The sequence below is a fragment of the Cajanus cajan genome, chromosome 5 (assembly GCF_000230855.2).
Source record: "Cajanus cajan strain Asha chromosome 5, NIPB_CcT2T_4, whole genome shotgun sequence".
NCBI classification, from domain to species: Eukaryota; Viridiplantae; Streptophyta; class Magnoliopsida; order Fabales; family Fabaceae; genus Cajanus; species Cajanus cajan.
In genome coordinates, this window is record NC_138521.1 from 40,220,501 (window position 1) to 40,246,121 (window position 25,621).

At 40.1% G+C, this 25,621-nt stretch overlaps 1 protein-coding gene across 1 annotated transcript; it reads right to left on the reverse strand.

Annotated features, from left to right (window-relative positions):
- Window positions 1-310: 310 nt before the first annotated feature.
- Window positions 311-1,543, reverse strand: LOC145957989 (uncharacterized). Its single transcript, XM_083074435.1, has 2 exons — window positions 974-1,543; window positions 311-745 (listed from the first exon to the last, which is right to left on the reverse strand). The coding sequence occupies exons 1-2, from the start codon at window positions 1,541-1,543 to the stop codon at window positions 311-313; spliced, it is 1,005 nt and encodes a 334-aa protein (XP_082930561.1).
- Between the last annotated feature and the right edge of the window lie 24,078 nt (window positions 1,544-25,621).

Below are 25,621 nucleotides of genomic sequence, written 5' to 3' on the forward strand. Positions count from 1 at the left end.
GGTTCGTATTCGACCCTAAATCAGAGTAAAATGAATGATGCCAAGGTTCAAACTCGACCTCGGATTAGCGTTAAATAACTTTTGAGAAGGTTCGAATTTGACCTTAATCATACCGAGGTTCGAACTCGACCTCAGATTCAGCACAAAAAATAAAGTAATGCGAGAATAAGATGAGTTGGATAGAATGAGTTGTTTTATTGATAATGTCATTGTGCCTCGTTAAAAACCCTCTCAACCAAAACCCATTTTCTTGTTTTTTGGGATAAAAGACTGAGGTGGGAAAAAAGTGCACAGCTCATTCATACAAAATTCAGCTGACGTAGAACTTGAGATGCGTAGCGCTCCACATCCGCAGTATGGGCTTCCTGCTGAGTTCTTCTAGCCTATACGCTCCATTTTCCAAGTCTTCTGTAACTCGGAATGGGCCACCCCAAGTAGGTGCAAGCTTTCCATCCGATGTGTCCTTTTGGGCTTCGCCTAGCAATCGCCACACCAAGTCACCAGTCCGAAAAGAACGAGGTCGTACTCGGGTGTTGTATCTTCGGGAAGCTCGGAGTTTGCATGCTTCTTCGTGGATTTGAGCTTTGTCTCTAAGCTCATCCACCAAGTCGAGGTCAGTTGCCAACTCTTGAGCGTTCTGCTCGGTATCGAAAACCTGTCGTCGGTGGGACGTCTCTCCGACTTCTACTCGGATCATTGCATCGACTCCATAAGTTAGCCTATAGGGTCTTTCTTGCGTGGTTGACTGGGGGGTGCAATGATACGCCCAGAGGATGCTGGGAAGTTCGTCGGGCCACTGTCCCTTGACATTTCCCAGCCGTTTCTTGAGTTCTTGGAGGATGACTTTGTTGGCTGCTTCGGCTTGGCCGTTGGTTTGGGGGTGTTCCACCGAGGTCGGGAGATGCTTGATACCGAGCTCTCGGAGGAAGTCCTCGAATCCCTGCGCGATGAACTGTCGGCCGTTATCGGTTACTAGAGTGTGAGGGATTCCGAACCTGCAAATGATGTTCTTCCATGTGAATATCTGCACGTTCTTAGTGGTAATTTTGGCGAGTGGACATGCTTCAATCCACTTGGTGAAATAATCGATTGCCACCAGGACGAATTTCAATTGACCTTTCGTAGGGGGCAATGGTCCGAGAATGTCCATTCCCCACTGGGAAAAAGGCCATGCCAACATCATGTGGTGGAGAGCTTCGGGTGGTTGTCGGTGTGTGTCACCGAATTGCTGGCACTCTTTACATTTTTGAATGTATCTTTGGCAGTCCGACTTCAGAGTGGGCCAATAGTACCCAGCTCGGAGTACCCTTGTCGCCATTGAGCGCGCCCCGGAGTGCATGCTGCATATCGCTTGGTGAATTTCCCTGATGACATAGGCTGCCTGAGACGCAGTCAAGCATTTCAACAGTGGAGAGGAAACTCCACGTTTGAATAACTCATCTTCGTTGATGATGAACTTAGCCGATCTCATCCTTATCTTCCGAGCTCCGTCTTTGTCCTCGGGCAGGGTTCCTTCTTTCAAGTAGTTCCAGATGTCTGCCATCCATCCCAGGTCTTCATTGTCACTGACGTTGACGACTTTGTCGTCTAAGCTGGGTGAGTGCAAGGTTTCCTAGATGATGGTTCGGTGCTGTCCAGGCCTTTTGGTGCTAGCGAGCTTTGATAGGAGGTTAGCTCGGGCGTTTTGTTCTCGCGGCACATGCTTTATGGTGAATTCGTCGAAGGACGAGATCTGGTGGGACGCAATGTGAAAGTACCGCTGTAGCAGAGTGTCCTTTGCCTGGTACGTTACGCTGAGCTGCTCCACCATGAGTTTTGAGTCGTTGTTGCAACTCACCTTTCGAGCTCCGAGGTCGCGGGCTAGCCTTAATCCCGCGAGAAGTGCCTCGTACTCCGCCTGGTTGTTGGTCACTTTGAAGCTAAACTTAAGGGATTGCTCCAGAGTGACCTGGTTTGGTCCCTCCAATATGATGCCTACACCACCACCCTTAGAGTTGGAGGATCCGTCCACATGTAAAGTCCACACCTGAGGTTCCTCGGCAGTGGTAGGCGTGAGCTCGGCTACGAAGTCGGCCAGGCATTGGGCTTTCAGGGGTCCACGACTTTCGTACTGGATGCCGAACTCAGACAATTCTACTGACCAGGCGATCATGCGTCTGACGAGCTCAGGCTTTCGCAGAATTTTCTTGATGGGGTAGTCAGTTTTGACTACCACCTGGTGGCTCTGGAAGTAGGGTCTGAGCTGCCGAGCTGCGGTGACAAGTGCCAGTGCCAGCTTCTCGATCATTTGGTACCTTCTCTCCGCGTCTTGGAGGACTCGACTAATGAAATAGATAGGTGTCTGTACCTTTCGGTGTTCTTGTACGATAACTGCGCTGATGGCGTTTTCTGCTACGGCCAAGTAGAGGAGGAGGTCAGTGTTATGATCCGGCCTCTGTAGGATTGGTGGAGTTATGAGGAAGGTTTTGAAGCATTGGAAAGCTTCTTCGCACTGATCTGTCCACAGGAAGACCTTTGGCTTCTTTGGAAGAGTGAAGATTGGTCCCGCCTTCTTCGCGAGTTTGGGAATGAAGCGGGACAGTGAGACCAATCGTCCAGCTAGGCGTTGAACCTCTTTCACCGTTTGTGGGCTTTGCATCTGGATGATCGCTTTACACTTCTCGGGATTGGCCTCAATCCCTCTACTGGTGATCATGAAACTGAGGAACTTGCCTCCCTGGACGCCGAAGACACACTTCTCCTGGTTGAGGCGCATGTTGTGCTTCCTGACCTGGGCAAATACTTCAGCGAGGTCGGCAGTATGGTCTGCTGCCGAGGTGGTCTTGACTACCATGTCGTCGACGTACACTTCCATGTTCCTCCCGATCTTTTGGTGGAAAACCTTATCCATCAGTCGCTGGTAGGTTGCGCCTGCGTTTTTGAGGCCGAAGGGCATCACCCGGTAGCAGTAGTTGGCGTGGTCGGTGATGAAGGATGTATGCACCTCGTCAGGTGGGTGCATCATTATCTGATTGTACCCGGAGTATGCATCGAGGAAACTGAGGAGGGTATGTCCGGAGGCTCCGTCAACCAACCTGTCAATGCTCGGCAAGGGGTATGAGTCCTTGGGGCATGCTTTGTTCAGATCGGTGTAGTCGACGCACATCTTCCACTTCCTCGAGTTCTTCTTTACCAGGACCACGTTCGCCAGCCATGTGGTGTACCTGACCTCACAGATGAAGCCAGCATTCAGCAGTTTCTGCGTTTCGGCGACGATGGCCTCCCGCCTTTCGCCGCCTACCTTCCTCTTCCTTTGGGCGACTGGTTTTGCCTCCTTGTGTATTGCTAGCTTGTGGCAGATGAAATCAGCGTCTATGCCTGGCATATCAGCGCTGGACCAGGCGAAGAGGTCGGCATTTTTTAGGATTTCCGCTTCGAGTTGATGTCGCAACTCTGGGGTCAACTGTCTGCTGATCTTCGTGGATTGCCCGGGGAGTTTCCCGATCTGAAGGTCATCGAGCTCGTCAACGGGGCTAGGACGTTCGTCATGAAAGTCGGATCTTGGATCGAGATCGGTGATTTCTTCGTGGTTGGCGTGAGCCACGGAGGTAGGGTTGCTCTTGCACTGTTCACCGAGTGAGGCGATTTTCAGGCTTTTGGTGTAGCATTGCCGTGCCATCTTCTGGTTCGCCTTGACGGAGATAATCTTCCCATCATGCCCTGGGAATTTCATGGTGAGGTGTGGGGTGGATACCACCGCTCCGAGCTGATTCAAGGTTGGCCTCCCGATGATGATGTTATAGGAGGTGTCGGCTTCCACGAGGAGGTATCGAACCATGACCCGCCTTGTATCCGGAGGTGCTCCGAAAGTTGTCAGTAGGTCCACGTGCCCCCGAGTGTGGACGCTTCTTCCTGCAAAATCGACTAGGGGCTTTGTGTGAGGTTGTATGAGAGAGTGGGGGACGTCTAACCTGAGGAACGTTGGCCAATATAGGATGTCGGCCGAGCTCCCTTGGTCGATCAACGTCTTGTGAACCTCCCAATTGGCTAATGCTACGGCTATAACCATGGGATCGTCCTGGTTGGGATCGACCCCGTCATAGTCGTCATCTGTGAAAGTAATCATCGGTGCGCTCTGGTGCGAAGCTGAGGTGGTAAAGTGTGTGTGGTTGACGTTGCGCAGGTGTCTTTTCCGGGCCGAGCTGCTGGCGCCTCCCCCAGCAAAGCCACCTACGATTGTGTTAATCACTCCCCGTAAGGGGGCTGTCCCTGTCTCCTGGCTTATCTCGGCTTGCACTGCGCCGCCGACATTTTGTTGGGAGCCAGAGGGTTGATCCGTGCGAGCTCCTGAATCATGACCTTTATCTCGTCCTTGTCCTTTTCCTCGACATTGGTCGGGGAGAGTGGAGTGTTCCTCTTCCTCATTGTGGTTGTTTGTATGAGGGGGGTGATCAGAGTGTCGCCGCGGGAGTTGAGCGCGAATCCTTTTGTTTTCCGTGCGCAGAGTCGCTAGGTCAGCCTCATTAGCGGTCCGCATCGCGGCTAGGTCCGTTTCGTGCTTGGCACGCATACTTTGTAGATCTGCGGCGTGTTGCTGCCGCATCTACTTGACCTGCTCGATCAGTCATCTTAATGTTGCTTCATTTTCCATGTTAGTGGTGTGATCTAGGTCGTCTGTTACGCATCTGCTATGGCTTCTGGTGAAAACCACAATGTGGCCAATAAGAGCTGTCTTGATCGGCCCCACGGTGGGCGCCAAATGTTCTTACCGAAAATCTGCTGTAGAGCTGATCTGCCAGGTAAGATCGGTGAGCCTCCTTCGCTGGTACGCTTGATGCTCCAAGATGGGGGTGGTACCTGCAAAAGAGACTCCGATGCTAAAGTTAGGGTTTGTATGAGTATGAATCTCGTATATATAATGCATGTACCTTAGTGTGAATTAGGGTTGCTTTGGGCCTTGGGCCTGAGATAAGATTAGATAGTGGATCTCGTCTGGAGTGAGATCCCTTGAGATCAGTTATGATTTGCTTAAATGCCGAGCTGACGTTGCGTAGCGCGTGCTCGAGGTCATCTTGCGTGGTGCTGCAGACCTCGGAGCTCGGCTTCGCAGTATGGATAGTACAACAAGTGAAAATAAATTCTAGGTCCTAAACACCCTAAAATACAAGGGTGAAAATGGGAAAATTAAAGACAAGGGTAAAATAGGAATAAAAATAAAGTCTATGCCAACAAGGCTTAGGAGGATGATCAATATGAGAAGCATGTCTTTAGGGGTATTATCTCCCCTATCTTTTTCCAATCTCCTAACCATGGGCCTAGTGATGGGTCCCACATGAAGCTCTAAGGATGGTCTTCCATCAAATAGTAACCACCTTGGTCAACATATCTGCAAGGTTTTCTGACCCAAAGATCTTCTTTAAGAACAAAGTACCATCATTGATTAGTCCTATAATAAAATGGTATCTCAACTAGATGTGCTTTGTCTTCGTATGAAACACAGGATTCTTTGCAAGATGAATGACACTCTAATTATCACTATAAAGAGCACTATCGCACTGCTTCTTTCCCAACTCTTCAAGAAAATTCTTCAACCAAATCATTTCGTTACCGACTTTTGAAATAGCCATGTAGTTTAATTTTGTTGTTGAAAGTGCAACACTTTTATGAAGTCGAGACATCCAACTAATTGTTATGCCACCTATTATGAAAACAAATCCTATAATACTCTTCCTTATATCTAACAACCTCCTAAATCTGCATCAAAATATCCTTCCAAAACAACATCATTCTTACTTAAACATAATGCAGTCTTAGGAGTACCTTTCGAGTAGCGTAGCAACCACTTGACAACTTCCCAATGCTTTATTCCTGGATTAGACATGAATCTGCTAACAACTCCCACTACATGAGTAATGTCTGGTCTAGTGCATATCATTGCATACATTAAGCTACCAACTACAAATACATAATGAAGCTTAGCCATTACTACCTTGTCTTTATCCGTCTTAGTTGAATGCTTCTTTGTGAGATTGAAGTGAACCCCCAAAGATGTACTTACGATCTTGGCATCCTGCATGCTAAATTTCTGTAACAATTTCCCAATATACTTATCTTAAGATAATATTAAAGAACCTTCTAATATGTTCCTACTAATGTTCATGCCCAAAATCTACTTTACAGCACCTAAATCCTTCATTTCAAACTCTTTAAACAATTGTGTCTTCAATCTATTGATTTCATCCATATTAGATCTTGCAACTAACATGTCATCAACATATAATAGTAATATGATATAGGATGGACCAAAATTTTTCAAATAACAACACTAATCCATGGCACACTTCTTGTACACTTTCCTACTTATAAAACTGTCAAACTTCAAGTACCATTACCTTGGTGCTTGCTTCAAACCATAGAAACTCTTGATCAACTTATAGACCAAGTTCTTTTTCCCTACTATTTGGAAACCTCTAACTGCACCATGTAGATGTTCTCATCAAGGTCACCATGTAAATTGTCAAACTTCAAGTACCACTACCTTGGTGCTTGCTTCAACCCATACAAACTCTTGATCAACTTATAGACCAAGTTCTCCTTCCCTACTATTTGGAAACCCTTGGCTACACCATGTAGATGTTCTCATCAAGGTCACCATGTAAGAATGTTGTCTTAACATCTAATTGATCTAGATGTAGATCCTCTGCAGACACAATGCTCAACACAAGTCTAATGGTAGTCATTTTAACTACAAGAGAGAAAATCTCATTATAGTTAATACCTTTTTTTTGTTGAAAAATTCATTAGGCCTCTGCAGACACAATGCTCACCACTAACCTTGCCTTGTATATCTTGTTTCCATCATGTTCTTCCTTGACCCTAAAAACCAACTTATTCTGCAATGCGCTCTTTCCTGTTGGTAGGTCAGTTAAACACCAAGTTTTATTCTTCTTAAGTGAGTTCATCTCCTCCTACATGGCTAATTCTGACTGGACTGCATCATCCATCTACAATGCCTCATGATAACATAGAGGTTCTCCATTATCAATCAACAACAAGTAATTTGCTGAAGGAGGCAATCTATGAGGAGACCTAATGATTCTACTAGATCTCCTCACTTCAATTTTTGTAGTGACTGGAGTGGTCTCCTCAACTATCTTGTTTCCTGAGCTCTCACCTTTTTCCTGCAAGGTTGTCTTCTGTAATGTCATCTAACACTACCTTTGGCTTCTCTGTTGGTTTCTTTTCAGCTTCAACATTTGTCTCAAGTCTATCCATGTACACTACATTTTCATTGAAAGTAACATCTCTACTTCTAATGATCTTTCTGTTTTGATCATCCTAGAAGCGATATCCCATATCATTTGCTCCATAGCCAATAAAAATGCATTTTCTTGCTTTTGGATCAAGCTTGTCCCTGTCAACATCTCTAACACGAACATAAGAAACACAACCAAATACTTTCAAATGAGAAAGACTTACATCATTGATTTGTCATTCCTCCTCTAGAATCTTGAACCCTATAGGAACTTAGGGTCCTCGATTAATAAGGTATGTTGTTGTGCTCACTTCATCAGCCCAAAATGTCTTTGGTAACTATGCATAAATTCTCATACTTTTTACCCTCTCATTCAAGGTCTTGTTCATTCTTTCAACAACACCATTCTACTGAGGTGTCTTAGGAATAGTTTTAAGCATTTTAATTCCATTCTTAGCACAGTAATTAACAAATTCAATACTACTATACTCATTACCATTATCATACTTTAAAAATTTAACTTTTAATCTTGTCTCATTCTCAACAGCAACTTTCCACTTCTTAAAGGTATTAAATACTTATGATTTTTGCTTCAAATAATAAACCCATACCTTTCTGGTGGAATCATCAATGAAAGTGATATAATACTGTGATCCTCCCAATGATGAGACTGATGTTGGTTCGCACGCATTTGTATGAACAAGCTCCAACTTCTCAATCTTGGGCATCCTCCTTGACTTGGCAAAAGGAACTCTCTTCTGTTTTCCAAACACACATGGTTCATAAAAACCAACTTCTACCTCTTTCAGTTTTGGAATCTTCCCCTTTGAGACTAGTAGCTTCATACCCTTCTCGCTCATATGACCAAGTCTTTGGTGCCACAGAGTTGAAAAGTGACCAACATCATTATTGACTGAATTTACTTCTTCTGTAGGTAATTCTACCATGTAAAGGGTTCCTTTCTTCCAGTCACGAGCAATAACTAGATTATCGTTCACCATCTTCCACTGACCATCTTCGAATGTAACTCGATATCCCAGAACATCTAGCATACCTACAGAGATTAACATTCTCTTGACTCCTGGAATATATTTGACGTTCTTCAGTGTCCATTTTGTACCCGTAGAAGTTCTAAGATTTATATCTCTGATGCCTACGATGTCTAAAGCTTCATCATCTGCTAGATGAAATTTACCAAAATTCCTAGTTCTAAATTTTTTCATCAAGTCCTTATAAGGAGAAGCATGGAAAGATGCACCAGAATCCATGATCCAGGATTTAAAATTAATCTCAACGCAATAGATCAGTGAATCATCAATGTCTTCTTATGTTGCATTCAGTGTGTTGTCATGCTTCTTTTCTTTAGGAGCAATAAAAGCAGTACACTGGTTTCTAAAGTGGCCATTTTGTTGTCAATTCCAACAAATAATATCCTTGCAAGGTTTGGACTGTCCTCGCTTCTTGGACTTTGATCTATCACGCCTAGAACCATTCCCCTTTCAAGCCTTCTACCTCTACCTTCTATGCTCAATAAGGAACCTACTAATCCTCCAACGTTTCTCCTATGAACATCCTCGCAAAAGATTAAATCCTTAATTCCTTCAAAGGTCAATTTCGTAGTCCTAGATGTACTGGCGACGATTGTGACAGTTCCTGACCAACTATCAAGCAACGTGGATAGCAACAATAGGGCTTGTACTTCATCATCAAATTTAATATCCACTGATACTAATCTCAATAGTAAGGAATTAAATTTTTTCACATGATATATAACACTAGCACCTTCTAGCATCTTCGTAATAACTAGTTGACGAATCAGAAATACCTTGTTTGATGTTGATGGCTTCTCGTACATGTTTGATAACGCCTTTATCAAACAAGATATGTATGTTTTGTTTTTTTTTTTACTTTTAAATAACTAGTATTTTAACATGTGAAATGCACATGAATATTTATTATATATAATATAATTAAAATTTATAATAAATTATATAGAAATAAATATTATGGTTGAATATATATATATATATATATATATATATATATATATATATATATATATATTGTAATGATCCATCATGATCCCTATAGTAAATTTACACAATTACTAGCAATAAAAAATAACTAACTTAAGATCATATACATACAAATACTAGAGTATATAATATATCCTAAACATATAAGGATGAAACAACTACACAAATATATGCAATATACACAAAGTAATCTTGTAAATATAAATATACAACTAAGTTGTCAATCAAGTAACTACAACTATTTATACAAATCTACCACAAATAGGTAGTCATAAAAAAGAAAATTCAACTCTAATGCCACTGTATGACCTCCACTCCAGTCCTATCCCTACCTTACTCTCATATCACATATGATCATCATATTCCAAACCATATGAAAACACGTAAGGATAAGTTAGAGTAAAAAGAAACAACACACACACAAATATATATATATATATATATATATATATATATATATATATATATATATATATATATATATATATATATATACGCACAAACACACAAATAGGAACATCAACACTTTTAATACATCATCTCACCTCCAACACTACTAACATAATACATCACAGTATCCAATACATATCAGCACAACAACTCAATTTACCACAATATATTATTGACTCAACATCATGACATTCTCAACACAGGTTAATCATCTCAGCTACGCAGTATCTTCAACATAATAATTTCATGCATTGTCACGCATTTCAACTAAGATATCTGTTATGACGCATGGTGAGCAATTTAAAAGGCTTGACTCGACCGAATCAACAACATAAGGTGATCTTTTTGGGCTTGATAGATCAAAAACAAATTGGATATGAATCCACAACACAACAACTTGAATTTTCAAATGTCACCACTTAACTAAGGAAGCCTAGTACAAATATCAAGGTAGAGCAACTGTGATAGACTATGGCCAAGGCCAAGGAATCCAAGAGGTGATATCTTGATGGAACTAGTTGAAGGAGATTGTTGTTCCTTCAATGATTCCATGCTAAGGACCGAAATGCCTTGAGGTTGACACCTTGAGGATTCTGAAATCTCCTTTGAAGAAGCTTCAATGGAGTAGAAGAAGTCCTTGAAGGAGGTTCGGTTCTTCTTAGCTTGTTGTAGAAGCTTAAGGAACCAAGTCAAAAGTAGAAGAACTTTGAGAGAAAACCTTAGGGTGTAGGTTCTCTCGGTTTTGAGACTCTTGAGTGGGAGAGAAAAATCAGATTTCTATTCTCCAAATGTTCAAAAGTGAATACAAATGAAGGAGTTACAAATATATAGGGTAGAGGTAGCTTCTAGGAGAAGCTAACCTTAACCATGGTTCACTAGGAACCATGGTAAGGTGTACTTAACTCCCTACGGTTTAGCAAGCTTGCAGAAGAAGCTAACCTTGACCATGGTTCACTTAAGAACCATGGTAAGGTAAGCTTACCTTACTTGAGTTTAGAAGCTTGCAAGACAAGCTTCAAAACTCAAGAAGGAATACTTGAAATTTCGGCCAAAGGAGAACAAGAGAGCTAGGCGACCTTGAACCAAAAATGCTCCATGATTTAATTTGAAAATCCTTGATTTGGTTTAGTTAGGTTCATCATATGATGATGAGACCTAGCTAAATCAAATCTATGAAATATTAGGAGCAAAATGAGTCCAATATGCAAAATTTTGCCTAGGCCCAACTCAGGCCCAATTTCTAAGCACACCCTCAAGCATTGCTAAATGTCACCCCCCTTTTCCCTAATGAAAAAATACAAAATGAATGTATCAACTAGGGAGGTTAAATGGAGCTAAACTCTCCAAGTAGCCTACCTTAAAAACAATATACAATCACTAGGAAAAAGCAAGTAAAGTGCCTCACAAATACAAATGCAAAATAACCTATATAAGAGACTATTTACAAAATATATGAAAAAGGTCTTTAATATCATCCCATTCCTCTTGGTTCTTTCAGTATATCACCTCTTGGATTCCTTGGCCTTGGTCATAGTCTATCATATCTTAAAATAACCAAGAGGAATGGGATGATATTAAAGACCTTTCATATGTTTGTACATATAGTAGTCTCTTTGTATAGGCTTATTTTTGCCTTTGTATTTGTGAGGCATTTTACTTGCTTTTAACTAGTGATTGTATATTGATTTTAGGGTGGGTTACTTGGATAGTTTAACTCCATTTAACCTCCTTTGTTGATACATTCATTTTATATTTTTTCAGTAGGGAAAAAGGGGGTGGCATTTAGCAATGCTTGAAGGTGTGACTAGTAATTGGGCCAGAACTAGGCCTAGGCAAAATTTTGCATATTAGACTCATTTTTCTCCTAATTTTTCATAGATTTGATTTAGCTAGGTCTCATCATCATATGATGAGCCTAACTAAACCAAATCAAATATTTTTGAAATAAATCATGGAGCATTTTTGAGCCTTGCCTGCCTAGCTCATTCCTTTTATTCTTGGCCAAAATTTCTAGCTTCTCTTACAAGCTTTGAAGCTTTCCTTCCAAGATTCTAAACCTTAGTAGGTTTGGTTGACCTTACCATGGTTCTTAAGTGAACCATGGTCAAGGTTAGCTTCTCCTACAAGTTTTAGAAACCATGGATGGTTAGCTACACCTTACCATGGTTCCTAGTGAACCATGGTTAAGAATAGCTTCCTCTACAAGCTACCTCTCCCTATATATTTCTAAATTTCTCATTGTACTTCACTTTTTGAGATATGAAATCAGAATTTGACTCAAATTCTCTCTTCTTAAAGTCCTAAATTTCGTGGAGAAACTTTCTCTATAAGTTTCTCTCAAAGGTTTCCAACCTTTTAGCTTGTTCAACAAGCTTCATCACTCTTTCATGTAGTAACCGAACCTCCTTGGTGATTCTTCTCCATTGAAGCTTCTTCAAAGGAGTTCCTCATCCAAATTCGTGGTCAACCTCAAGAGTTTAAAGGTCTTGGAATGGAGCACTTGAAGACTCATCAATCTTCTCCAAGTAGTTCCATCAAGCTGGGTTTTGGGCCTACAATGACACTAACTAGCTTAACCAATTCACCTATAAAATTAGCTCACCGACTATCCTTCGAGTACTATGCCCTTCTGATACTCGGTTAGGAACTAAGTTCCCAACTTTGTAATTTACTCATTTTCTCGATTTATACATGTGTGCCTAGACCAAACCCACACACAATACCAACTAAGTCCTAGAGGAGACTCAACATAGTTCTTCACTTCAAGGGTCAACATCTTAAGAAGGGGTTTTCAACAAATTGGGCTCTTGGAGCACCACAATACATTATCCACATAATGAGATATATAAAACTTTTGAAAATCTATCCTTTAGTCTTAAGTGGTCATCACAACTCAACAACTTTTTACATATTCATCGCAATAACAAAATCAGCATACAACTCCACATCTCACAACTCAATCATCACTATTAATATTCAACTTCTTAATCATCATACATCTCAACAGCACATCAACATTATGCATATAAAATCCCAACACAGGTACATAACTACACAACATACTACTTGACTTAACCTTCAACTAGCAACTCACAACATAATCAACAACATACAACTTATCAACATTCAACATATAAAGCTCCTTATCATACAATAACATCCTTACAACTTATTCATCATCATTTAACCATAAAACAACTCAAACAACAAGCTTTCAACTTATAACTCATTCATCAAGCAAACAACCAACTCAATTAGGAATGAAATTTATTTGACCAAGTTCCCATGTTTAGTGCAAAATCTCACACTAAGCCTGATGGCAAAGCTAGGTGAAGAAGATTGATGATCTTCCCTTAACTTTGCTCCGTCCTTGGCACTCTTCCTTGATCCAAATTCTGGACACTCAAATCCAGCAAAGAGAGAGGAATAAGAATGGAATTGAAGTGGAAGGAAGCACCAAAGCAAAGTGAGCAATGGATTGCTCACAAATGGAACTTCACCTAGAAGTTTCCAAGGCTCTAAGCTAGGCGTGAGAAAGTGACCTTGAGGAGAGAATAAGGCTGAATCAAATATGATCAGAATTCTCTATTAGGTTCAAAGTGAGTACAAATGTGAAGGAAAAGACTTAAATAGACAACTAGCCAAGCCAAAGTGGAACCAAGTTCAAATTTGAACTTTGGCGCCAAGAATTTGAACTTTTGGCTGCCATGTGCTGAATGTGAATCATGGTTAATTAAGCTTCATTTGGAGTGGATTTAAGATGCCTTTGAGTGTGCACATGTGCAGCCACCCTTGGCTAAAACATGTGACTCAAATTCAACTTAAATGCATGCTAAATGAAACGTAATTTAAGTTGGTTTTGCCTCATTAAGTATTCCTCCAATATTCCTACTCTAATGGCCTAAATACAATGGCCAAACATATACAACTAAAAGGAAATAATAAAAGAAACAAAATGAGCTCAATATTGGGTACCAAAAGTCCAAAAGCCCATGAAGCCCAAAACTAGGCCCATTAATCCTATGGTCTAACAATGCTACTCTATGTGGTCCAAAATACAAGACCAAAACATATGAAACCTATACTAATATAATATATACAAAATAGAATAAAATGGCTATCTCAAGTTGTTGCCCATGTGAAGAGCAAATTGGGCCTTCCAAGCCCATCAGGCCCATTGGGCTTTGACAGACCCAAATCTTCATGTCTAGCACATTCCTTTTGGGTCCATCAAGGTGTCACCCCTTGCCTTGCTAGGCATGATGATGGAGGACCATCCATGGTACTTCATGTGAAACCCATCACATGGTCCAATGCTATGACTAATTTTGAGTAGTGTAGGATTTATTTAGTTTATTCCAATTTTACCCTTGTATTTTGGGGTATTTTAGTCCTAGGGTTTATTTCTTTGTATTTCCCATTTTTGCCCTTGTATTTTGGGGTGTTTAGATGCTTAGGTTAATTTCAAAATGGGCTAGGCGTGTCCATTAGGAGGGTGACGCACACTTAGTGGAATTGTTTGGACATTTTTGGTGTTAGGTAGGCTTAGGCCCAATTGGAGGGCCAAGGTGCATAGACTTATCATGCACCTTGTTGTAGCCAACCTAAACCCTTAGATGCCAAACTTGGCCACCAAGTAGCATCTAGGGTTAATTTGCATCTCATTTAGTATGCATTTGGCTTGATGAATTTCGGCCAATGCAACACCAAATGAAACCCTAGATGCTAGCACTCCTATTTATACCCTAGCCTATCACCTTGTACATACTTTGGATATATTGAATTTGAGTGTGCATTTTTTTTGCCTCAACTTCTCTTCCATAGTCTCTAGGTACTCCACGGCCCCTCCCTTCTCCTCCTCCCTAAACCACCATGAGTGAGTTGAGCTTGGCCTTCCTTGGTTGGCCTTCACCTACCTTAGTGAAGTGAGCTAGCCAAAAGGAGCAACACCCCACCAAACACCTTCCTCCCCTTTGAGCGTGACCACCACCACCCTAAACACCAACTCTCCCTTAGTTTCTAGGTTGCCTTTGGCTAACCTCCTCCCATCTCCACCCTAAGAGAGCAAAACCCTAAATAGGTTTCATCCTACACTTGGATGAAACAACCTTGAGCAAACCATCCTCACTTTGTGCTTCCGCCAACATCACCACCATCTTTCCATCTTCTTTGGAGTCTCCTTGTTGAACCAAGATCAAGGGCGTGCATGGAACGAAGCCACCTTCCATCACATGATTCCATCATCCCCTCCCTCTTGAAAAGGATTTGTCCTCAAATCACGAGGTCTAGATGATAGAAATCATCACCTACATGCACAAAATACCATGTATAAGAGATGATATGTTCAAATGAGGAAAATAGATTGTGTATCCTAAGAGGAATCCTTCTATCTAGCCTAGCAATGACACTTAAACTAATGAAACTAAACTCCCTAAAGTTATGGATAGGATCCTCTCCTAAGCATAGTCTAGAATGAAATCCTAAAAATGTAATTAAACTAAGACTAATACAATGGAAAAAGTTATTCCTAAAGACTAAAACATCTTGCCTAAGGTACGCTAAATAGTGACCTAGGTGTTTCCTAGTATATAAAGACAACAAAACAAAGAAATTTCCTAAACAATTTTGGATTTTATTGTTTGATAGATTGTCATGGAAAGATGGTGTCCAATGGAGTTTTGAAAACTCACATAAACTATGTTTGTCTTGTAGGGAAGGAGTTGAATGAAATTCAATGGAAGATAAACTTCCCTTAAGATCAAACATAGAGTATAGAACACTACAAGTGGTTTCTACCAAACAATATAATCCAAAAGTGGGTGTTTTATTAGAACAACTAAAGAAGAGAGAGTCTTAAAAGCAGAAATACTTTCTTCCTTGGGAACCTCTAAGGGAGTAGTATAAGAAGTAGGACTTGGAATAGTCCACTCCTTCTTCACTATATCTTGAAGCTGAGAAATCTTTGTTTGAAAATTATTTTGTTTCTCATTTTCAACTTCATGATTAGTGGCAGCATTAGGATAAAAGTCAAGATCTTTAGGTATAAAGAGAGTATTTTTCAATGGTTGTTTGGTGATAAAGTAACTCTCTTTAGTCACAAGTTCTTTAGAGGAGGTCCCTTCATCCTCACTCTTCCCTAATAAATCTTTTTCTTTTCTTTCTTTCTTTCTTTTTCTTTTCATTTTTTTTTATCCTCAAACACTTAGGGTGGTGTTAAAGGATGATTTTTTATTTATTTTTATGAGTGAAGGATATTTTGTTAGTAAAGCCATCATGTATAGTTTGTTTGTCAAATTGCCATGGCCTACCTAGCAAAATATGACAACCTTCCATAGGGATCACATCACATAAAACTTTATCTTTATAATCCCCTATAGAAAACTTGATCTTCACTTGTTGATTTACCTCCAATTCCTCACCTTCATTGAGCCAATGAAGTTTATAAGGTTGAGGGTGAGAAATGGTGGTAAGAGCTAACTTGTTAACCAACCTTGTACTACAACTATTAGAGCATGATCCACTATCAGCAATGAGAGAACAAAGTCTTTTAGAAACTAAACATCTTGTATGAAAGATGTTCTCTCTTTGTGATAATGAAGTGGGACAAGGTTGACTTCCAATAAGCCTTTTAAGCATAAGAAGATCACCATCAACAGGATAAAGTTTTTCTATTTTCTATTCATGGTCACTAGCTACTTCCTCCTCATTCTCACTAGAAGAAGATGAAAAAGATGAAGACTCTTCACTATAAATGTCTTTTCCCCTAAGTATCATAGTCTTTTTGGTGGGGCATTGAGAGGCAATGTGGCCTCTTCCTAGACACTTGAAACATTTTATTTCACTTGTCCTTGAGCTAGTGTGTGAGGTGATCTTTTTCTTTTCCACATCTTTTTCATTTTCTTGAGTTTTAGAGGGATTTTCTTTAGAGTAACTCTTGAATGAACTTCCCTCCCTCTTGAGATCTTCCTTGATATAAGATTTAGAGTTGGTACTTTTAGAAGATTTTCTAATTTGTTGTTGTTCTACCCTTATATAAAGTTGGACCAGATTATCAAGGTTCCTGTAAGGGAGTAATTCAACTCTATCTCTTATATCAAAGTTAATACCACTCAAGAATCTTGCTATGGTCAATCTCTCATCTTCCCTTATTCCAGCCCTCATTAAGTACAACTTCATTTTTTGTCTATATTCCTCCACACTCATATTCTTTTGTTGGAGTCTTTGGAGCTTATCCATAAGCTCCCTACTATAATAAGAAGGTATATGCCTTCTTCTCATAGCACTTCTCAAGTCATTCCAATACTCAATGGGTGGATCATTATGGATTCGCCTCTCTCTAACTAAGGTTGTCCACTGATCGAAGCCGTATCCAGTCAAATAATTGCAATTAAATGTAGTACTAGGAAGTGACTCCTAGGTCGTCTCCCAAGGACCGTCTTTTACTGTTAAAGGCTTAAACACACGAAGTGGGGGGTTTGGTTCAGATTTTTAGTTTATACACAATAAAATGAAATAACTCAGCAAGTAAAATAGATTGGCTCCTTGTTCAGATTGTAAAACTCTTTTATCCCTGGTTCTCAAAAGATTACTCTATTAACCACTTAATCCTTGTTCCATCCGAGTTAACCAACTAAGCGAAGATTAACTCAAGATTTCCCTACACGAATTAAGCAAACGTATACAACATCAACCTCTTCACAGATTAAGCAACTGTGGCACAACCCATTAAGCATGGACACATTGATACAGAGGTTAAATGGAGAAGAACAAAGCAGAACAGAGATGTACAAACATACCCAACCTCAAAAAGAAATTACAATCCAAAACAAGAAGCCAACCCAAGGGTTTTTAGCCTTCCATTAAAATACAGAAACGAAAATGGCAGAGAAGGAAAACGAAAATGCAAGGCAGAGAAGGAAAATGAAAATGAGTAATCTGTATTTCAAAGGAAAATGGAGTCTCACATTACAACCAGAAAACCTAAAGAAAACGTGAAGAAAAAATGGAGAGCAGCCAAAACACAAAGGAAGCAGAACAGGGAAGCCAAAAACGTAAGAGGCAGCTACAAGAGAGAAAATGTAAAACCAAAAACAAAGAGAGGCTATTGTTCACGTAGTCACATCAGACCCCTCATCTAGTGGCTACCAAGTCAGCCCTACCCTAGGGTCCTATGAGCAAAAAAAATGAATTGGGCCCAATAAAATACAAGTCTGACCCAACTACAATAAAATAGACTAAAAAACTAAAAATGAATGCTAAGGTGGAAAATGGGTGCAGTAGTGACATGGCAGATGACGTGGCAGCTCCACTTGAAGTCCAGAAATTAATTCCAAGCCCAAATAATTATTAAACTGCCCTGAAAATAAAATTTGGAATAATTAGATTCAAAAAATTCAAATTAGTTAAAATATGAATTACCGGTCCAATTAAAGCCCAAATAGAAAATAGTACAGAATATCAACAATTAAGCACAAATCGGAGATTAAAATAAGTACAGAAAGGTAAGAAAATAAGGGAAAATATTGACTCATCAAATCCCCCCACACTTAGCCTTTTGCACTCCTGGGCAAAATCAAAAAGCAGAGCAAGGAACAATTCCATAGACATCAAAGAGAGTGAAAAAACAGGAAGAAACAGAAACAAGAACACACACAAGGAAACAAACAGATTTACACAATCCTCAATGAATCTTTGGAAAAGAAAAGGAGTGGACAACATCCAACACAAAAAGAGTCAGAGAAACCAAATACTTATGGAAATCATCCAAGCATTTCAAAACATGGCAAGACAATCAATCAGCTCAAGAGGTGAATCAAAAGCAACAGAGCCTCACTAGATGCACTGTATCACTGTATCTCTCAAGTGTCTAGGCAACTGTATACTCTCAAAGCACTCATGAAAAACAAGCAACAGATAGACTTGGCAAGCCTCTAAAATCAACACCCAATAAACATGCACATAAGGATCAAAAGGTTTTTTTAGGGTTGTAATGAGGCCAAGGACAGGGTAGAGGATAATATATGGGATAAGTAACTACAAACCAGAGGAACTAGAGGAGCAATGGGGAATAAGTCAAGAATATGCACAAGAAACAAACCCAGAAACCTCTAATGACCTCTATGATGATCATTCCTCTTTCTCTTGCCTCAAACAACTTTTTTTTTTCATTTTTTTTTTGTAATTTTTTTTAAACAAGTGAACAGTGCGTAGTGAACAGTACACACGACAATTTGAAATGAGATAAGATAACATGCAAAGAAGTAAAATGTACAGCATAAGGAATCAACTAGCCAATATACATCATCCAATGAAACATACACACACACCCACACTTATTCAAGAAATTATTCCCAAAACAATTCCAAAGCTCCAAAACTCCCTAAGGTTAAGGTAATCATGGTTTTTCGCTTAAGGCTTGTAATGAGCTTCAAACAAAGAAGGGGAAATAGGCTCAGCAGGGGTTATCAGAGGAGTTAATTCAAGGTAGGCTTATTTGGCTAGAGGCTTATGAGAATCAAAATGCCTTAATCATATCCAAACATGCATGTGAATCAAGAAGTATCAAACAGAGTCAAGACAAGGCAACTGTGCAAGAAATCAAGAGGCATAACACACAAGAAAGAACAGAGAGTGGCTCAAATCCTCACACAGGGTATATCTGTCACAATTAAAACAACCTCTCAAACCTCAAAATCATCTTTCCAAGCAGAGAAAAGAAGGGATTTCAAACCATACAATATCAAGAAACTCCTATCCAAGAATGAAGTAAGTGCCTAGAAACTATCAATACCCAGAAATCAAAGAGAAACATGCAAAACTGCATAGAACACCTAAACATAAAACCTAAAATAACAAATAAACCCTAAAAGCATATAACCAAAACAGTTCCCCCCCCCCCACACTTAAATCACACATTGTCCCAATGTGGCACAAACAGAAGATCAGAGCAATCAGAACAATCAACAGAATTGGACATGTGCAATAAAAGTAAAGAAGGAGAGGGGGAAAGAAAACTCCCTAAATCATGGTGGGAGAGAAGCAGGGTCAAGCAGAGACATCTCCTCTACAACTACATTCAACAAAGATGGATTGTTGAGGAATGGCTTCAGCCGGTGCCCATTAACTTTGAAGCTCTTCTCTGTGGATTCACATTTGATCTCAACTGTACCATAAGGATAAAACATTAGTAACAACAAAAGGTCCAATCCACTTTGATTGTAACTTACCACCCATGAGTCCGAGCCGAGAATTGTACAAGAGAAATTTCTGGCCAACCACGAAGTCCTTCCTAGCTATCATGTTGTCATGGAACTTCTTGGTTTTCTCCTTGTAAAACTTAGAGTTCTCATAGGCTTCAAGGCGGATCTCATCAAGCTCACTCAGTTGCAACTTTCTTTCCTCTCCAGCCTGATCAATAGAGAAGTTGCAGGTCTTCACAGCCCAGTAGGCTCGGTGCTCTATCTCCACAAGAAGATGACATGCTTTGCCAAAGACAACCCGATAAGGAGACATCCCTATGGATGCTTTGTAAGAAGTCCTATGTGCCCAGAGAGCATCCTCTAGCCTATTGCTCCAATCTTTCCTGTTGGGCTGCACAATCTTCTCTAAGATCCTCTTGATCTCCCTATTTGAAATCTCAGCTTGCTCATTAGTCTAGGGGTGGTAGGGTGTAGAGAGTCTATGAACAACCCAATACTTCTTGAGCAAAGCCTGCATGGATCTGTTACAAAAATGGGTGCCCTGATCACTAACAATAGCTCTGGGTACTCCAAACCTGCAGAATATGTTAGATCTGACAAAATCCACAACAACCCGAGCATCATTAGTTCTGGTGGCTTTGGCTTCCACCCATTTTGAAACATAATCAACAATTAGGAGAATATATGAAAACCCAAAAGAGACAGGAAAAGGACCCATGAAATCTATACCCCAGACATCAAAGACCTCATAGAATAGCATGGGTTGCTGAGGCATCTGCTGTCTCCAAGAAAGGGCTCCTCCTGCTCTCTGACACTGCTCACAAGTGCTGTAAATCTTCCACGCATCCTTGAAGATGGTGGGCCAGTAAAAACCACAGTCAAGCACCTTGCGAGTTGTCCTCTAAATGCCAAGATGACCACCACATGCAGAAGAATGACAGAACTGCAAGACCGAGTCAATCTCATGGTCCGGCAAGCATCTCTTGATTACCTGATCACTGCAAAACTTCCACAAATAGGGGTCATCCCAAAAATAATGTTTAGCATCACTCTTAAGTTTATCAATCTTAGCTCTAGATGCTAAAGGAGGAAAAACAGAAGTAACTAAATAATTGACAATGTTCGCAAACCTAGGGGTGGTGGAAGGAACAGAAATTGTTAACAAGTGTTCATCAGCAAAATGATCTTGAATGGGAAAAGTGTCCTCATCCTCAGCTCTCTCAATCCTGCTGAGATGGTCTGATGTGATTCCTCTTGGAAGCACATGAACTCTTCAAGCCTTCACGGAATTCCTTGGAGATGCTTCAAGGAATGGAGACTCCACAAGGCTCAAGGTGACCTAAGCTAGCGTGTAGCCAAGTTCAAAGAAGAATAAGATCCTAACTCTACAAGGAGAAGCACTCAAGGAGGGTAGAGTAGGAATCAAGGTGACTTCGGAGGAGATGAAATTCAAAGAAGAATATCTCATCAATATATGATCCAAAGTGTTACAAACTCTCGGCCAAAAGGAATATATAGGGTAAAATTAGGTTAAATGGTTCCTTGGGTTAGCCTAGGGTTAAGTAAAACCATGGTATGGTTACTTAACCTTAGGCGCCTAAAATTTGAATTCAAAATTCAAATTTTAGGAGCCAAACCCGGAACCTCCATGTGCTCCATCATTTGGCATGTAATTTGGCTTCTCATTTGAGTTGCATTTAAGTCACACCATGTGCATGTGTGCACATGGCCGAAATGCCTCTAAAATGCCAAGTTAATTACATGCTAATGATAATGCACATGCAACCTTAATTAACCCTAAATTCTAATGACCTCTAAATGTAATTCCTAAGCTACAAGGCCGGAAATACAAGGCCCAAAGAAAATACAAGGCACTAAGGCCCAATCCTACACTATCCCTAATCTAATGGGCTTGAGACAAAGCCCAACAAAACAAAGTGGCGGGCCTTCCTTGGGCTTGGGCCCACTCTTCATGCATCATCCTTGCCATAGCCCTAGTAGTTGGGCCCTTAGCCCATGGGCCTCCTCCATCATCCCGTCCCTCTTGAAGAGGATTTGTCCTCAAATCCAAAGTATCCTCCTCTCGCGTAGCTAGTCCTGTAAAAAGAGATAGATCAGAAACATTGAAACTAGAACTAACTCCACACTCAGAAGGGAGATCTAAGACATAGGCATTATTATTGATTTTCTTAAGGATTTGGAAAGGGCCATCCCCTCTAGGACTAAGTTTTGACTTTCTTTGGGAAGGAAACCTATCCTTCCTAAGGTGTAGCCAAACCCAGTCACCTTCCTTGAAGATAACTTCTTTCCTACCCTTATTATTATATTTTTGGTATTTTTCTGTTTGGGATTGAATATGATCTCTAACCCTCTCATGTAACTTCTTGACAAACTTAGCCCTAGATGTGCCTTCTTTATGAATAAAGGAAGCAACATCGGGTAGGGGTAATAAATCCAAAGGGGTAAGAGGATTAAAGCCATAAACAATCTCAAAAGGAGAAATGTTAGTGGTTTTGTGAACCACCCTATTATAGGAAAACTCCACATGAGGGAGATAGTCATCCCATGACTTTTTATTGCCTTTGAGGATTTCCCTCAACATAGTCCCTAAAGACCTATTCACTACCTCAGTTTGCCCATCAGTTTGGGGATGACATGTGGTAGAAAATAGAAGTTTAGTTCCTAGCCTTGCCCAAAGAGTTTTCCAAAAATGGCTAAGGAACTTAACATCTCTATCGGAGACTATAGTTTTGGGTAACCCATGTAGTCTCACAATTTCTTGAAAGAATAATTTAGCAATGTGACTTGCATCATCCACTTTGTGGCATGGAATAAAGTGTGCCATTTTACTAAAACGGTCCACAACCACAAAGATGGAATCCTTTCCTCTTTGGGTTCTAGGCAATCCAAGGATAAAATCCATGGAAATGTCTACCCAAGGAGAAGAGGATATGGGCAAGGGGGTGTATAGTCCATGAGGTTTAGTGGTAGACTTTGCTTGTAAACAAGCAATGCAACTACTACAAAACCTTTGAACATCTCTTTTCATATGAGGCCAAAAGAATTTCTCTTTCAAAAGTGAAAGAGTTTTCTCAATTCCAAAATGCCCCATGAGCCCACCCTCATGACTCTCCTTAACCAAGAGTTTCCTAATAGATCCTTGGGGTATACAAAGTTTGTTTTCTTTAAAAAGATACCCCTCAGAAATATAGTACCCTTGATAAGGTTTTTGAATACATAAAGAATAAAAGTTAGCAAAATCAAGGTCTTTCTCATACAACTCCTTGATGTCATCAAACCCTAATATTTGAGACCCTAGGGTGTTTAAGAAAATATGTCTTCTTGATAAAGCATTAGCTACTACATTTGTAGAGCCCTTTTTATATTTGATGACATAAGGAAATTGCTCAAGGTACTCAACCCATTTTGCATGCCTTTTATTTAATTTATGTTGACCCTTTAAGTATTTAAGTGATTCATGATCACTATGGATAAAAAATTCCTTGGTCACAAGGTAACGTTCCCAAGTTTGAAGGGCACGAACTAAAGCATATAACTCCTTGTCATAAGTAAGGTAGTTCAAGGCAGCCCCATGAAGTTTTTCACTGAAATAAGCTATTGGGTGACCACCTTGTAACAACACAGCTCCTATGCCAAGACCTGAAGCATCACATTCTAGCTCAAAAGTTTTAGAAAAATCAGGCAAAGCTAGAACGGGTGCTTGAGTAAGTTTATGTTTTAGTTCTTGAAAAGCTAAATTATGTTTTTCCTTCCATTCAAAAGCCACATCCTTCTTCACCAACTCATTGAGAGGTGAAGCTAATGTAGAGAAGTTAGGAAAAAATCTTCCATAAAAGCTTGCCAAACCATGGAAGCTCCTAACTTCACTAACATTAGTAGGAATAGGCCATTCTTGGATGGCTTTGATTTTCGCGGGATCCACATGAACCGCATTTTTGCTTACCACAAACCCTAAGAAAATAACATTATCCGCACAAAAAGTGCACTTGTCTACATTGGCAAACAAGTGATTGTCTCTAAGAACAAGTAAAACTTGTCTTAGGTGATCCACATGATCACTTAGACTCTTGCTATATATTAAAATATCATCAAAATAAACAACTACAAACCTACCAATACAATCCCTAAGGGTACGATTCATTAGCCTCATGAATGTGCTAGGTGCATTAGTAAGCCCAAAAGGCATAACCAACCATTCATATAGACCAAACTTAGTCTTAAAAGCAGTTTTCCATTCATCACCCTCCTTAACTCTAATTTGGTGATATCCACTTTTAAGATCGATTTTGGAAAATATGGATGACCCATGCAATTCATCAAGCCTAGGAATTGGGTGCCTATATTTTATGGTGATGTTGTTGATGGCTCTACAGTCACAACACATCCTCCATTTTCCATCTTTTTTTGGCACCAAAATTACTGGTACAGCATAAGGGCTTAGACTCTTTTGAATCCAACCCTTCTCCAACAACTCTTGTACTTGCTTCTCTATCTCTTTGGTTTCTTGTGGGTTAGTCCTATAGGCTGGCCTATTTGGAAGACTAGCCCCAGGCACAAGATCTATTTGATGCTCTATTCCCCTAAAAGGTGGAAGTCCAATGGGTCCTTCACTAGGGAATACATCACCAAATTCTTTTAAAAGTTTTTTTACCTCAAGAGGTAGAGAAGTTTCCAAAGAAGATGTGGCAGTGCAAGTTAGTGTTCCTCTACACATGAGGATATGAGAAGATGGTTCAAGGAAGAGAGAGGTTTTGTGTAAAGGTTTTGAATCAAAAATCTCTTCTTGAACTATCTCTAGAGAGGGAACACTAGTCTCTCTAGGATCCTCTTTTTCATCAAATTTTAGAGCTTTTTTTTCAACTTTTTTTTGTTTCTCTTTTTCTTTATCACGTTTGGCCTTCATTTGTACTTGATCCTCCTTCACTTGTGAAGGTGATAAAGGATGAAGCACAAACTTTTTACCCTTATGTGTGAAAGTTATTTTATTAGTTAGACCATCATGATGAGTTTGTTTGTCAAATTGCCATGGTCTTCCTAATAAAATATGACAAGCTTCCATGGGAACTACATCACATTTAACTTTGTCTTGATAGTTCCCAATAGAAAACTCTACTTCCACTTGTTTGTTGACCACCATATCCCCATCATCATTAAGCCAATGAAGTTGATAAGGTTTTGGATAGGTTTTGGATGGGGTGTGGTAGTCAATCCCAATTTTTCAACCATCCTAGTGCTACAACAATTGCACCAAGATCCACTATCCACTATGAGAGAACAAGCCTTGTTTGAAATTTTACATCTTGTATGAAAGATGTTCTCTCTTTGGGATTGTGTATCACTAGGTTGGTTGTTGAGGACCCTTCTCATCATAAGAAGTTCCCCATTGTAAGGATAAGTGACCTCACATGATTCTTCCTCACTTGCTTCTTCTTCATCCTCACTTGAAGATGAAGAAGTAGTAGCTTCATCATGGCTACTATAAATGTCTTGGCCCCTTAAAATCATCACTTTCTTGTTAGGGCATTGAGAAGCAATGTGGCCTCTCCCAAGACACTTAAAGCACTTTATGTCACTAGACTTGGTGCTAGTGTGTGAAGTGTTGGTTTTTTTATCTTTTTCCTTTTCTTTACCTTTGTCTAGATTTTTGGAGGGAAAAGTATTTTTTTCAAAATCATTTTTCT